Genomic DNA, 14,073 nt, shown 5'->3' with positions numbered 1-14,073 from the left:
GGCTCCGGCTGTGACCCGGCTGTGACCCGGCGCGTCTGTCTCCGGCGCGGCCCGTGTGGCGTCCCGAACCGGCCGGTCCCTGCCGCTCGTCGCAGAGAGGCCGTGAGTGTCCGCGGGTCTGACGCTGCGGTCCCGCCCGGAGCCGTGACTCACTGGCCGCGGGCGCAGCGCTCGCTCCTGGCTCCGTCTGCCGCGGCCCCGCTCCACAGCCGCGGGCTCCGCGACGCTCGGTCACCCGGGCCTTCCGCGACCCCGCGGGCCGGACTCCGCAAGCTCTGGGTTCGCGCTCTGCGGCTCCACCGCGCGCCGGGAGCCGCCCGCCCCGGGCCCGACCTCCGGGGCGCCGGACTCGCGTCTCCGCGTCCCGCCGTCCCGAAGGCGGTCGGTGCTCCTCGGGTCGCGGCTCTTCTCTCCGCCGGGTCTTCGGGCGGTCGGAGCGCTTCGGTGACCCTGCGGCGGGTCCCTGCGACCTGATGGCGCCTCAGCGGCTGCGCGCGGCCACCCTGACCCACCGCCTCACAGCATCGTTTTAATGGTTTGTCGGGACCTGGTCCCCGGTCGGTGTCCGTCCGTCCACACGGCTGTTCCCGGTCGGTGTCCGTCCGTCCACACGGCTGTCCCCCGGTCGCTGTCCGTCCGTCCACACGGCTGTTCCCGGTCGGTGTCCGTCCGTCCACACGGCTGTTCCCCGGTCGGTGTCCGTCCACACGGCTGGTCCCGGTCGGTGTCCGTCCGTCCACACGACTGTTCCCCGGTCGGTGTCCGTCCACACGGCTGGTCCCGGTCGGTGTCCGTCCGTCCACACGGCTGTTCCCCGGTCGGTGTCCGTCCACACGGCTGGTCCCGGTCGGTGTCCGTCCGTCCACACGACTGTTCCCCGGTCGGTGTCCGTCCACACGGCTGGTCCCGGTCGGTGTCCGTCCGTCCACACAGCTGTTCCCCGGTCGGTGTCCGTCCACACGGAGTTCCCCCGGTCGGTGTCCGTCCACACGGCTGGTCCCCGTCGGTGTCCGTCCGTCCACACGGCTGTCCCCCGGTCGCTGTCCGTCCGTCCACACGGCTGTTCCCGGTCGGTGTCCGTCCGTCCACACGGCTGTTCCCCGGTCGGTGTCCGTCCACACGGAGTTCCCCCGGTCGGTGTCCGTCCACACAGCTGGTCCCGGTCGGTGTCCGTCCGTCCACACGGCTGTTCCCCGGTCGGTGTCCGTCCGTCCACACGGCTGTTCCCGGTCGGTGTCCGTCCGTCCACACGGCTGTCCCCCGGTCGCTGTCCGTCCGTCCACACGGCTGTTCCCGGTCGGTGTCCGTCCGTCCACACGGCTGTTCCCCGGTCGGTGTCCGTCCACACGGAGTTCCCCCGGTCGGTGTCCGTCCACACGGCTGGTCCCCGTCGGTGTCCGTCCGTCCACACGGCTGTTCCCGGTCGGTGTCCGTCCGTCCACACGGCTGTTCCCCGGTCGGTGTCCGTCCACACGGCTGGTCCCGGTCGGTGTCCGTCCGTCCACACGACTGTTCCCCGGTCGGTGTCCGTCCACACAGCTGGTCCCGGTCGGTGTCCGTCCGTCCACACGGCTGTTCCCCGGTCGGTGTCCGTCCACACGGCTGGTCCCCGTCGGTGTCCGTCCACACGGCTGTTCCCGGGTCGGTGTCCGTCCACACGGCTGGTCCCCGTCGGTGTCCGTCCGTCCACACGGCTGTCCCCCGGTCGCTGTCCGTCCGTCCACACGGCTGTTCCCGGTCGGTGTCCGTCCGTCCACACGACTGTCCCCCGGTCGGTGTCCGTCCGTCCACACGGCTGTTCCCGGTCGGTGTCCGTCCGTCCACATGGCTGTTCCCGGTCGGTGTCCGTCCGTCCACACGGCTGTCCCCCGGTCGCTGTCCGTCCGTCCACACGGCTGTTCCCGGTCGGTGTCCGTCCGTCCACACGGCTGTTCCCCGGTCGGTGTCCGTCCACACGGCTGGTCCCGGTCGGTGTCCGTCCGTCCACACGACTGTTCCCCGGTCGGTGTCCGTCCACACGGCTGGTCCCGGTCGGTGTCCGTCCGTCCACACAGCTGTTCCCCGGTCGGTGTCCGTCCACACGGAGTTCCCCCGGTCGGTGTCCGTCCACACGGCTGGTCCCCGTCGGTGTCCGTCCACACGGCTGTTCCCGGGTCGGTGTCCGTCCACACGGCTGGTCCCCGTCGGTGTCCGTCCACACGGCTGTTCCCGGGTCGGTGTCCATCCACACGGCTGGTCCCGGGTCAGTGTCCGTCCACACGGCTGTTCCCGGTCGGTGTCCGTCCGTCCACATGGCTGTTCCCGGTCGGTGTCCGTCCACACGGCTGTTCCCGGTCGGTGTCCGTCCGTCCACACGGCTGTTCCCGGTCGGTGTCCGTCCACACGGCTGGTCCCGGTCGGTGTCCGTCCGTCCACACAGCTGTTCCCCGGTCGGTGTCCGTCCACACGGAGTTCCCCCGGTCGGTGTCCGTCCACACGGCTGGTCCCGGGTCAGTGTCCGTCCACACGGCTGTTCCCCGGTCGGTGTCCGTCCACACGGAGTTCCCCCGGTCGGTGTCCGTCCACACGGAGTTCCCCCGGTCGGTGTCCGTCCACACAGCTGGTCCCCGGTCGGTGTCCGTCCACACGGCTGGTCCCCGTCGGTGTCCGTCCACACGGCTGGTCCCCCGGTCAGTGTCCGTCCACACGGGCATCCTGGTCCAGCAGACTCGTGTTTTGCCCGTGGCTACGGCCCCCCAGCTGTGGGCCCCGTGCTGCGTGGGCACATGCATCCACCCTGTCCTCGCTCCCCATGCAGGACCTGCTTCCCCCCCTGCCCTCCCAGAGCCTCCCCAGCACCGCTGCTCACATGCGCAGTGGGGTGTGCAGGGGGCTGCCCCCAGCAACCGGTGAGCCCCAGAGCCCAGGACACGGACGGTTCTGATGCACATGCCGGGGGAGTGGCGAGGCACATGGGGTCCATGAGGCGCTGTGTCTCCGTGGACAGACCCACACATGCGCAAAAGCAGAGGTGAGCAGGGGTGCAGCTCCGTGCCTGCGTTCCCTCTCCTGCTTCCTCCGCTGTCACCACAGGGCACGGAGCAAGTAGTTATGGCCATGACCTCAGCGTGACGCTCTGGTCTTCCCCGGCCAGCTGTCTTGGGGCATCACAGACCCATGTTCAGCCCATGCGCAGGTCTTCCCGTGCCGTCTGCACTGAACCTGCACAACATGAAGATTTCACAAGCATCGATTTTAGCCATGGCCACAAGGCGGGAAGCGGAGGAATTTGTGGACTTCCGAGAATCAGATCGAAAAGACGTGAAGGGAGGCAGAAATGCTTCGAACGCCTGCTCGCTTCTTTCTCACTGAAGACGGGACGGCCGGGCCGAGCAAAAGAGCCGCTCGTTACCCCACCTTTGGTTCGCACAGTGCACAGCCCACACAGTGCAGGAAGTATTCTCCTGTGCTGAAGCAGGTCGGGGCAGATGGCAGACAGGGTCGAAAGAAAATCAGGACACATTTGAGTCCCTGAAATGGCTCATTTTCCCATTTTCTCCCTCTGCCGACAAAGCATCTCAGGTCAAACTTTAGATGAATGTCATGTGCTTGAGAGCTGATGATGGCCCTGAGCTCAGGGAGCTCTCGGTGCACCAAGATGGGAGGGGCCTCTGGCCCCAGGGGTGGGGGTGTGGGGTATGTCAGGTGCACCTGCCTCTCAGGCAGGAACGTGGCTCTGTGGTCCCCTGACCATGGACCTACCGCCCCCATTGCTCCTCAGGTCTCAGGTCCCCCTCAACCCACTTTCTCCTCTCTCGGTTGTCTTTACCTGTCTTCTGGTCCATTCTGGTGACCCTGTGGTTTTTTCCCAGCGTACTGACGCTGTGGCCTCGAAGCCCCCATCTCGCCCAGTGCCTAGTAGGCAGCAGTCCCATGCTGACACGGCTGGAAGCCGTGGGGAGTAGCAGGCGTGCCGTGGAGCCGTCCAAGCATGGCTGGGGGCTACCAGTCCCCAGCATGTACCATCAGCAGACAGAGTGGCCAGGGAGCTACGTACTCTTCCATTTGCCGCAGACAGCAGGGCTTCTGGAAAATGCCACGTTTCCTGATTTCCTATACTCCCAGGTTGTGTCTGTGATCTAGGAAAACCACCATCTTTTACCGAGAGGGCTTGTTTACTATCTCTGCACGAAGTGTTTGAAAGGGGCCCCAGCAGACGAACAGCCGTGGCTGTGAGCTTCCCTGCGACTCAGCGGTGAAAGGGCCACCGCGGCCCCGGGCTGAGGGTGTGCGTTACCGTGGGGACATGGCCGCCTCCGACCCTCCACCCCGGCTCTGTCCTCATCTTCTGCCTGCTGGGCACACCACTCGCCAGTCTGTGCCTCAGTCCGTCCGTGCCGCTGCTCTGACCTGCACACCCCGTGGGCTTCAGGCTGGGTGGCCGCTGACCCATCCCTGCTGTGTGTGCTCCCTCACTGGCAGCTGGGCAGACGCTCCACTGAGACTGCGCTCGGGGACCGCCAGTTCACCTGTCCACTGACCATGTGCCGGAAACTTGGAAGCCATGAACAGAAGCTGCTCCAATGTCCCCTGGACAAAGGAATACTGTTGGCCCCTGTGTTCTCATGGGGCCCCTGCGTCCTCAGGAGCCTGGGGTTCCGGAACTCAGCAATCTGACAGACGTCCCAGAGAGCCCGTCAGCATCAGGAGAAGAGGGAGAGACGTGAGCGATGTGGCCAGGGGAAGGAGGCCTGGGCCCGGCCACTCTGCCCCGAGCACATGCCCCCACAGCACAGAAGGAAGGCATTTGTTTCCAGATGGCCCTGGTTTGGGAACCTGGGCCAGGGACTGACCGTGGTCTAGCATTATGGTTACTCTGAGGCAGTGGGCTCACTTCCAAGCCTCTAGTGAAATATGGGACACAGAAGCCTTTCTGGAATCCCTCTGAAGCCACTTTGGACGTGAACTTGCAGCCTTGAGGGGCGACAGACATCGAGCCCAGCCCCCTCCATCCTGTCCCACATGAACCCGTGCTCCACCTGGGGCCAATCCGCGGAAGCACTGGGGCTGTGGGGTTGCTGGGATCGTGGGACCACTCCTGTACCTGCTCACAGGCCTCCTGTGCCCCGACAATCCCCCCGCCCAGCGCATCACCACGGGAACGGCTCGGCATCTCAGCCACACAGAAATTGCAGTTGCCTGGCTTACTGCCAAAGCCTGCTGAGCCAGGTGCGTCTCCGGTGACATGTGCTCTGTGACGACATCTCCTGTCCCCGAGTCCCCGCAGAAGACACTCCTCCCCGCCGCATCTCCCCATCTTGTGCCTTTCACAGGGTGTCTGTGCGCTGCCTGGTCCATTGCCTCACCACGGAGCAATCTCTAGGGCAGTGTCCCGCTTCGCCGCTCTCCTGCACGGTGTCTCCATGATGAGGCTGGGGAGTCCCCGACGAGGGGGTGACCCGGAGGGCCTATAAAGGATGGGACACTCACCACACCAGTGCCAGGGACAGGGGAAGCTGGGTGGATCTGGGGAGAGGCACTGTAGAGACGGGACCCCTGGGGGCCAGAGTGCTGGCTGGACACACCCACTGCAGACCCCAGGCCCAAGACCCAAAGCAGGAAGGAGCCCGTCCCACGGCCATCCCTCGGCCACTCTCTGCCCCCAGCCCCTGGCCCGGGGCAGGAATCATGAATCCCAGGCCCACAGAATGACCCCCTGCCCTGGGCCCCACTCCAATGTGTCGTCTTTGAAAGCTGGAATCGTCCTGTCCAGGTGACAAACATTCAGGAAGTGTTTGTTGGAATAAAGTCTTTGTGGGAGGCTGTGGGGCTCGGGTATCTATCAGCCCGGGCCACTCTTGTGGGTGTCCGTTTGCACTGAGAGTCAGGAGGGAGTCAGGATCAGGTTAACAAAGGCATCTTGGAAATTAGAAATCGTGATATAAACCTGTGCTTTTGCAGGAGCGATCATCATGTGTCGTCCCAGGTTTACAGTTAAGAATGACGTTGCCCTTGGGGTGCCTGAGTGGCTCAGTGGGTTAAAGCCTCTGCCTTCGGATCCTGGGATCAAGTCCCTCGTCGGGCTTTCTGCTCGGCGGGGAGCCTTCTTCCTCCCCTCCCCTGCCTGCCTCTGCCTACTTGTGATCTCCGCCTGTCAAATAAATACATAAAATCTTAAAAAAAAAAAAAAAGGAATGACCTTGCCCTTGTAGGCATTTATAGTAGGACATCCAAGGTTGCCTGTGACAGAGCGAGAAGGTCCCAGGGCATTGGACTCCTTGGGTCTAGAGGAGAGACTGTTTCCTGAGGCCCAGCAGTTTGCAGGTAGCACTGGGATGTTTGCCGAGGGATGGAGGGGGCGCGGGGCGCAGCCCACGAGTGCGGGCCGGGCCGGGCCTCCGCTCCTTCCTCCATCCTGGCCACAGCGGGGAGGGGAACGGACACAGCTGTAACTGAAGAAGGTGACCGGGACAGCTGAGTGGTGTTCCAGAGGAAAAACCAAACCCAGAACTAAATAAAGAGGCACTTTGCAGCCCCGCTGAGGAGACATGAGTCCTGCGGCTGATTTGGGGTGACATCGGCACCATCCTGCCAGTCAGGACACGCACACCCCAGTGGGAGGCCTGCCGGCTTCCGGAGCCCCTCAGCTCTCTCTCGTGGGGGGCTCGCCTGTGCACGGGGATGCTGAGCAGCCTCCCTGGCCTCTGCCCTCTCGTCCCCAGCAGTGCCCCTATTTGGGAGACACACACCTGTCTCCAGATGTTGCCAAATGTCCCAGCTGCAGAAACCCGAGCCCCCAGCTGGAACCACTGGTGTAACCAAAGAGCATGAAGCTTAGAAGCAGGTAGACTTGGGATCCTCTCGCCAGGCTGGCGTCCCCTGCAGTCCCTGCCTGTGTCCTGTGTCCTGCCCTTGTCACCCTCCCCATCTCCAAGCCCAGCGGAGACCTTCCTACGAGGGTCTGCACACATCCTCGGAGATGGGCATGGTAAGCTTCCCACATGCTCTCCAGACTCCTTGCACTGGTGACACATTGGGACATGGGGGAAGTAACTTCCCTGTCCGCAGCGACGGCTCCTACACTCATGGAAACAAGTGTCTTGTTTATAATAGATATTTCATCGCATCCCTTTGTTCTAGTGTGAACCTACACATTACGACCTACACACGCTATTTGAACTTGTGTGTATTTATGTATCCAAACCCTAACATAACAGAGAAATAAAAGGAAGAGAACTTTTAACGGAAACCACGAATTCTAATATAAAAATGAGCACAATAGCAAATGTGTACAAATTGAAGAACTTGGAAGCTTGTTTCTGGCTGGAGCTTCACGTAATTTTGCGCTACTGATTAGTCCGATGGGGGGAGTTACAGAGGCTGTTGGATTCATCGGCTGCTGGGATTTTTGGAAATGGTAAACAAAAATTCTTGGTAAAACTTCAAACCGAAATTCTCCTTTGTCTTGATCTACAGTGAGGTGCATTCCTGAAAAATTTGTCGTTCATTAAAACTTTGCAAATCCACCTGCACACTCACACCCTTTGATTTACATACAAAACAGAGTGAAGAGTCAAGGCCCCAGTCAGTAACTGCGGACGGGAAAACGGACTTTCAGGATCACACGGGACACAAACCCATTCTCCGTTCGGTGGGATTGCTTCGTCCTTTCCCGAAAACTAGCTTCTCTGGCCCCCAGGATGCCGGTCCTGCTTCCCAGGGGTGTGACAGGCCCGGCTGTCCCGTGTCTCCCTGATGGCATCTGGAGGCCACAGCCGCTCAGAGCAGTTGTCCTTTACCGCGCAAATCCGGGTGCAGAGGCACCGCTGTCCTGCTGTCAGTTCCGTCCACAGTGACACACGCACTCGGTGTGCACTCAAAACAACACACGCGTTGCACGAAGGAAGGAGACATTTCCCTGCAGGAAGCATGGTGCTGCTGGCTGTTTTTCTTCCGCGATCTCCCCACCGGACAGAGAATGTTCTCGCAGGAGCCGGTCTTGTCCGCCTGTGCCTTGCTGCTCGAGAGAGACAGGGAGCGCACTCGAACACGCAGCGTTGACGTATCCTTGCAGCAAGAGACGGGATGCACCGCAGCAGGCACCAAAGTCAACCCTGGGAAGACACCCACTTGGAAATTACAGATATCCGTCATCACGATACGCGGGGAGGTAATTAGGGGCATCGATGGTCACTGGATTTGCAGAGGCCGGTGGCTCTTCTTAAGAGAAAGTCATCTGCGTACTGGCTCACCGGAAACCCGGAGCCACGTTGTGATGCCGGGGATGGAGCGTCGGCCGCGAGCGTGCGACCGCTGCAGGGTGTTGACGCCGCGATGCCCCAAGAAGATCCACGGGTGGAGGCCTCGAGGCTTCTCAGTGTGGCTCCTCCGTTCTCTTGCTGGGCTGGAGGCACAGGCTTTGGGTTCGGTGTTCACGTCCTGCACTTGACTCTGGTTCGCACTCTCTCGCTATTGAAATTTCTTCTGTTGGAGACTTAGAATTGGCTTCTTAAATCAGTAACAGCAAAAATACAAGCTGGTCTCATTGGTTAGTTAATTCACCTGCTGCTGGGAAGGGGAACCTCTGTAGGTTTTTTATTTTTTGTTTTTTGTTTTTAATGGAAACACTGTTAATTCACAGAAATTTCCTAAAGCTGCCCACAGGAGTGTGTCTCTGTGGCCTACGGCCCTTCTCCGCTCTGTCCCCAACTCCTCCCTGGAGCTGTCACCAGAAGGGCCCCTCCTCGGCGGCACGGGGACTGGGAGCCTGTGCTGCTCTGCCTGCCTGTGGTACAGTGTAAGTGAGTCATAACCCAGGGCCCTGCCTCCGGGAAGCCTCTCCAGATGCCCTCTCAGGCCACAGATTCCCCTGACCCCTCGCTTTTCCCTCTGCACTTGTGTCTTTTGCCTCCATTAAGTCACAAGTATTTTGTGTCTCCTCTACTGAGAGGTGTTGTCACTGAGAACTGACTTTTCTTAAATTAAAAATAAGTTTATCATCTGCCACAATAGTGCTGTAGGCTCCAGATGGAAACTTCAGGAAAGGGACGTGTGAGGGGACCGGACCGGGGAGCCCATCGTCACCCGTCCAGCGCTGGCCCCGCCCCACACCCTCCCCGCTGTGTTCCTGTGCATCCTGCAAGCATGTCTATTTTTAGAGTATAGGAAACGAGTGCAGACGGTACGTTAAAAATTGCTTTCTCCCCCGAACCTCTTTCCGTGGCTAAATATGTATTCTGCACAATTATTTTTGGGGGCCGAGCAGCACCTGTTGTGTGACTTTGGTGAGAACTGAAGCTACCTCTTCGAGGACCCCTTCCGGGTTCCCCCTGTGACGATGACGCATCAGTCACCGTGAGTCACCAGCACCAGCAGCATGGCTCACCATCTCAGGACACCTTCCCAGAAGCCACGTCTCAGGGCCAGAGGCTGTGAACAGAATCTCCTGCTCTATGCACATGGCCTCTTCCTGTCTACACCCGCGTGGAGACCCGCATGGGACATCAGGCCACAAAGAGCTCAGCGATGCCTGCCAGAGGTCCCCCAGAGCCTCCCCATGGCCATAGGGGCCGCCCAGCGATGCGCTGTTGTACAGCCCATGGGACCGGCCTGCGTGGGTCTGCTCACCGCACAGTGCCATGTGGGCACAGCTGAATGACTGTGTGGAAGTTTCCATACCTCATTGTGGTGTCGGGATCGGCTACACTGCATGTTCCCGCTGGGGCACCAGGACCTTGTGTGGCTCAGGAGAGTGTAGACAGGATCCATTGGCACCATCCCCACGGGGACTGCAGGGCTTCCCGAAGTCTAGACACTGGCGCCTGCCACACCTGTGTCCTGGCTGGCAGGTGGTGCTTACCGGGTCCACGGAGGAGCTGGGCCCCCGAGTGGCTGTTGTCTGGCTGCCAGAGCCAGGCTACAGTCTGCGTTTTCAGGAGAGAAGTTAAAGGTCCCCACAGGCATGCGGAACCTGGCGGGGCGCTCAGCCCCGTGCAGGGAGGGAGGCGGCCCGCGGGGTGCGCCGCAGAGAACGCGTAAGCATCCAAACCCCTCATGACCGGAAAGTGCCAGCCCTGGAGATGCTTCCCATGTGGGATTCTGTCCTTTTCTTTCTCTGTCACCTACAGCGGGAAGACCACGTCATGGGGGCCCTTTGCCCGGGCGTGGAGTGGGACCTGTGCCACGGACACGGGGAGCTTCTCTGCACCCAATGCTGCCTGCAACGTGGTCTTGCTTTTGTAAATGTGACTTTGCCTGAAGGGGCCAAGGTCCCCCAGAGCCTCCCCGTGGCCGTGCAGAGCTGCGGAGCACTCAGCCCTGGGCCGCAGGGAGCGGGAGCACCACGGGCAGCAGGCACTGGGCTAGTCCCCTGCCTCTTGCTCCCTGTCGAGTGAGGAGCTCAGGTCCGGGGTGTGGTGGGTGAGTACTAGGTGCTCACCTGCTTTCGGCTCTGCGGTCCCAGTCTCCAACGGGCTGGGAGCCTGGCCCAGAGCCTGGGGCCCGCGGTGTGAGGGGGACCTGGGGGCCTGTGGGGCCTGGGCCTGAGTGCCCGGGATCTGCACACCCACATCCCTTGAATTCCACCACCCCCGGGATGAAGCCCCAGGATGCAGCCCGTCTTCCCCTCTGCTCTCCCCCTCTGCTGCTGCTGTCCTGTTCCTGCCCTGGGGAGCTCCCCCCCCCACCCCAGTCTTCTCAAAGACAATTTTAATTTCCTTTTATGCCAAAAGGAAATAAACCTAAAACACGAGCAGTGTTGTTTTCTGGGTGCCGGGACTACAAGCGGCTTTTTCCCTCCGGCGTTCCTCTCACCTTGACACTTTTCCACGTTTAACTCTCACTTTTATGATGGGGACAAAACAGTAATTGGACGTGAATGTCCTTTTGGGATTTGAGTGACAATGCCAGCAAGCGTCCGTCTTACGCTCCTCACGTCAGCCATAAGCAGTGTGGCTTCGCGGAACCGCAGACCGTCTGTGTCCCCGCAGAGCCCCGGGCTTCTCGTTGACGCCTGACGCGTGTGTGTGTCTGTTCTCCCTTAGGTGCCACAAGACGAGTGGGCAGGGTACCCCACGGGCGCCAAGGACGAGGAGATCCCCTGCAGGAGAATGCGAAGCGGGAGCTACATCAAGGCCATGGGCGACGAGGAGAGTGCCGAGTCCGACTCCAGCCCCAAGACGTCCCCCACCGCGGCCCTGCGGCCAGAACCACTGCTCAAGCCCATGGGCCCCCGGCCGCTGGCAGACCTCCAAACGTAAGACCGCCTTCCTGTCTTCCCCGCGCACACACGGCCCGTCAGGGCCACCCTCGGTGTCTGAGTTGCAAATAGTAGACATGGGGTCATCAGTTTCCAAGAGCTTTAGAAAAAACAGACCTTTGGTTATTTACTTGGGTGGTTTCCATCCACTCAGTAAAGCCACTGTTGTAGCGGTGGGACCCGTCCGGCCGGCGGCGATGCTGGCAGCCTTCCTCCGGGAGCGTAGTGGTGGGAACGAGCGTGCGCGTGCGGAAATCACTGTCGGGCGTGTCTTGTGCACTAAAACCTTCTAAGCGCATTCCTGGGCGGTAGGGCCTTTTCAGGGCTGGGGGACGGCTTGTACAGGTACAGCAGCGCAAGCTTGCACTGTTGCCCGGAGACGGTGCTGATGAACTTAACTGCTTCCTAAAGTACCAACAAGGTCAACCATTTGGGAAGTAGCCTGTCAACGTGAGCTTGAAAACGTGGCTCTCATGCCCGCACTGCTGTGTGTCTGTCCCTGCCACTCCCTTTGCGTGTAGGGTTGACCCTTGGACGTCACGGGGTTTTAGGGCAGAGGAAGCACCTTTGCAGTCCCACGCTGTATTGATGGGAAAGAGCCCACATAGAAGCGGGCCCGCGCCCTGCACCCGGTGCAGAGACCGTGAGCACTCTGGCCCCGCCCCCCACAAGCAGCCACTGTCCCCGTGAAGTTTCTTCCACTGTGAAGCTTCGGCCCCCGATCTGTGTTTCTGCACTTCCCACTGTTGCACAGACCAGTCACCGTAACCCTCGAGCCGGAGGACAGAGCCCCAGACCGAGGCGTGGTCTCTGTGGCACCCCACCCGTTCCTGGTGCGCATAGCCACAAGCAAAACCGTGGAGCTTCTCCCAACACCACCACATAGGCGTTAGCGGCAGCGTGTGAGACGCACCATCCTGATGTTCAGTCCAGCTGGATGTTACTCTTCACCATGGCCAACCAGGTCTCTGCTGCCGGGTTCAGTTCAACCGCACAGCAGTCGGGTTGGGAACACCGTGGTCCCCTCACTGCACACGTGTGCCTGCCCTGCCCCACACGGAGAGGGGAAGACAGTCAGGGATACTCATCAGGGCCAACTGGAACAGAGCCACTCAGGATGGCGCCGATGGGCTGGCGGGATGCCGGGGACGGGAGGCGTGGATGAGCAAAGAAATAGGTGTCCGCAGAGCGTTGTCCTGCGGGATGTCAGAAGCAGAGCCACCCGGCCATGAACCTGACCTCCACCCCACGGGCAGCAGATTGGCCGCCAGCGTCCCCATCTTTTCCTCAGGTTGCAGAGTCCCACATGCGCATTAGGAATGACCATCACCCTCCCCAAGAACAGCGACACCCAGGAAGCTGCGTGCTCCACAGCTCTGGGGGCTGAGCTGCTGTCACGCACAGTCAGGGGCTCGGGGCTCGGGGCCTGGGGCCCCTGGGCATGTGGCCACGGACCTGAGCTGACTTTTTGAAAGCTGGTGACCCTTGTCCCAAGTGTGTATGTTTCAAGCAAACCACATGAAAGAAAAAAAAAAAAAGAAAGAAAAGTTGTGTTTTAATGGTGAGCAGGCATCCGGTAGTTTCCAAATAAGAACTTGATTTTTGTGTTAATGAGTCCCCCATGCCCTCTTTGCCGCCCCCGTGGGGAGCACTCCCGCAGCACCCCATGTGCCCGTCACGGAGCTGTCCTCACCACACTGAGTTCATGTCACCCTGCAGTGGGCGGAGGAGACTCTCCATCCCTCACACGCCCTCATCCGGCCACCCCGGGGCCTCGCACCAGGATCCCGGGGCAGGGCTCACAGGGCAGCCTTAGGAGAACCCACACCATCCCCCGGGGCACCGAGAACTCCCTCCCAAGCCCCAGAGTGAGGAAGAGACCAAGGTCACTTAGTGTCGTAACGCAGGTACTGACCGTCCACGCACTGATGGTTCTGAGGGCCGGCGGAAGTGGAGCCCCACCATTTTGGTCCCAGTCCAGATTCAGCCCCAGTCACTCCGTTCTTCCTTCCAGCTAGCGTTGGGGCACAGAGCTCTGTCTGCGAGCTCTTCCTCCCACACCTGACCATGCCCTGGTCCTGGAGAAAACAGGACGGGGAGGGCGGTGCCCCGTGAGGAGTCCCCATGGGGCTGTGCCCAGTGACCCTCTGCTGCTTCACCAGCTGCGTGGACCCCCGGAAGTCACTCTCTGGCGCTAGCGTGTTGGAAACACGGTGATGTGAGGGGAGATGCGCCATCATGTTACTGTCGTTGCCTGTCAGCATCGGACCCCGTTTTACTTCGGGTTAGAATTTTATACATTCCAATGTGATTTCACTTATTTTCATTTTAAGAGACATCACAGAAATTCGACTGTTTACTCAGGGAAGTTGTAATTCTGCCCATTTCATGCAGCACGACCCCAGCTCAGAGAAGTGAGGTGCAGAACATCCCAGAAGTGACCGTGGGTTTGACATGAAAGTAGTGATTTTAACCCCGTGCCCAGAGTGAGCGTGTTTGCCAGAGGATTGCAGGACTGTGCCCGCGGAGACCAGCGGGCACTGCAGGGAAAGGAAGGAGTACTTCCTTATGTCATCACCATGTGGTCAGGGAGCCGGCGGGAAACCATGAGGGGGTTGGTGCGGGTTCCCAGATGAGCAGACCAGGCTCTGCAGAACAGACAGGTGGCTGTACAACACGCCGGTGCATCACCTCACCCCCAGCCTACTGCCTGCGGTCCCCCATCTGTGCCCCCCCATCTGTGGCCCCTCTGCCTGTGGTCCCCCAGCCTGCGGTCCGGTCCCCCATCTGTGGTCGCCCTGCCTGTGGTCCCCCAGCCTGCGGTCCGGTCCCCCATC

The 14,073-nt window shown here is 60.8% G+C and overlaps 1 protein-coding gene across 2 annotated transcripts in view; it reads left to right on the top strand.

Moving 5' to 3' along the window:
* The window catches only part of DLGAP2 (DLG associated protein 2), a 773,688-nt gene that overhangs the window by 664,589 nt on the left and 95,026 nt on the right, over nt 1–14,073 (top strand). For both annotated transcript variants that reach the window (XM_059156120.1, XM_059156121.1), the window contains one exon: nt 11,022–11,233. In XM_059156120.1, coding sequence (XP_059012103.1) covers nt 11,022–11,233 — 212 coding nt within the window. The remainder of the gene's footprint in view (nt 1–11,021; nt 11,234–14,073) is intronic.

Source organism: Mustela lutreola, chromosome 18 (assembly GCF_030435805.1).
Source record: "Mustela lutreola isolate mMusLut2 chromosome 18, mMusLut2.pri, whole genome shotgun sequence".
Lineage (NCBI taxonomy): Eukaryota > Metazoa > Chordata > Mammalia > Carnivora > Mustelidae > Mustela > Mustela lutreola.
This window is presented reverse-complemented; position numbering and strand designations above follow the sequence as displayed.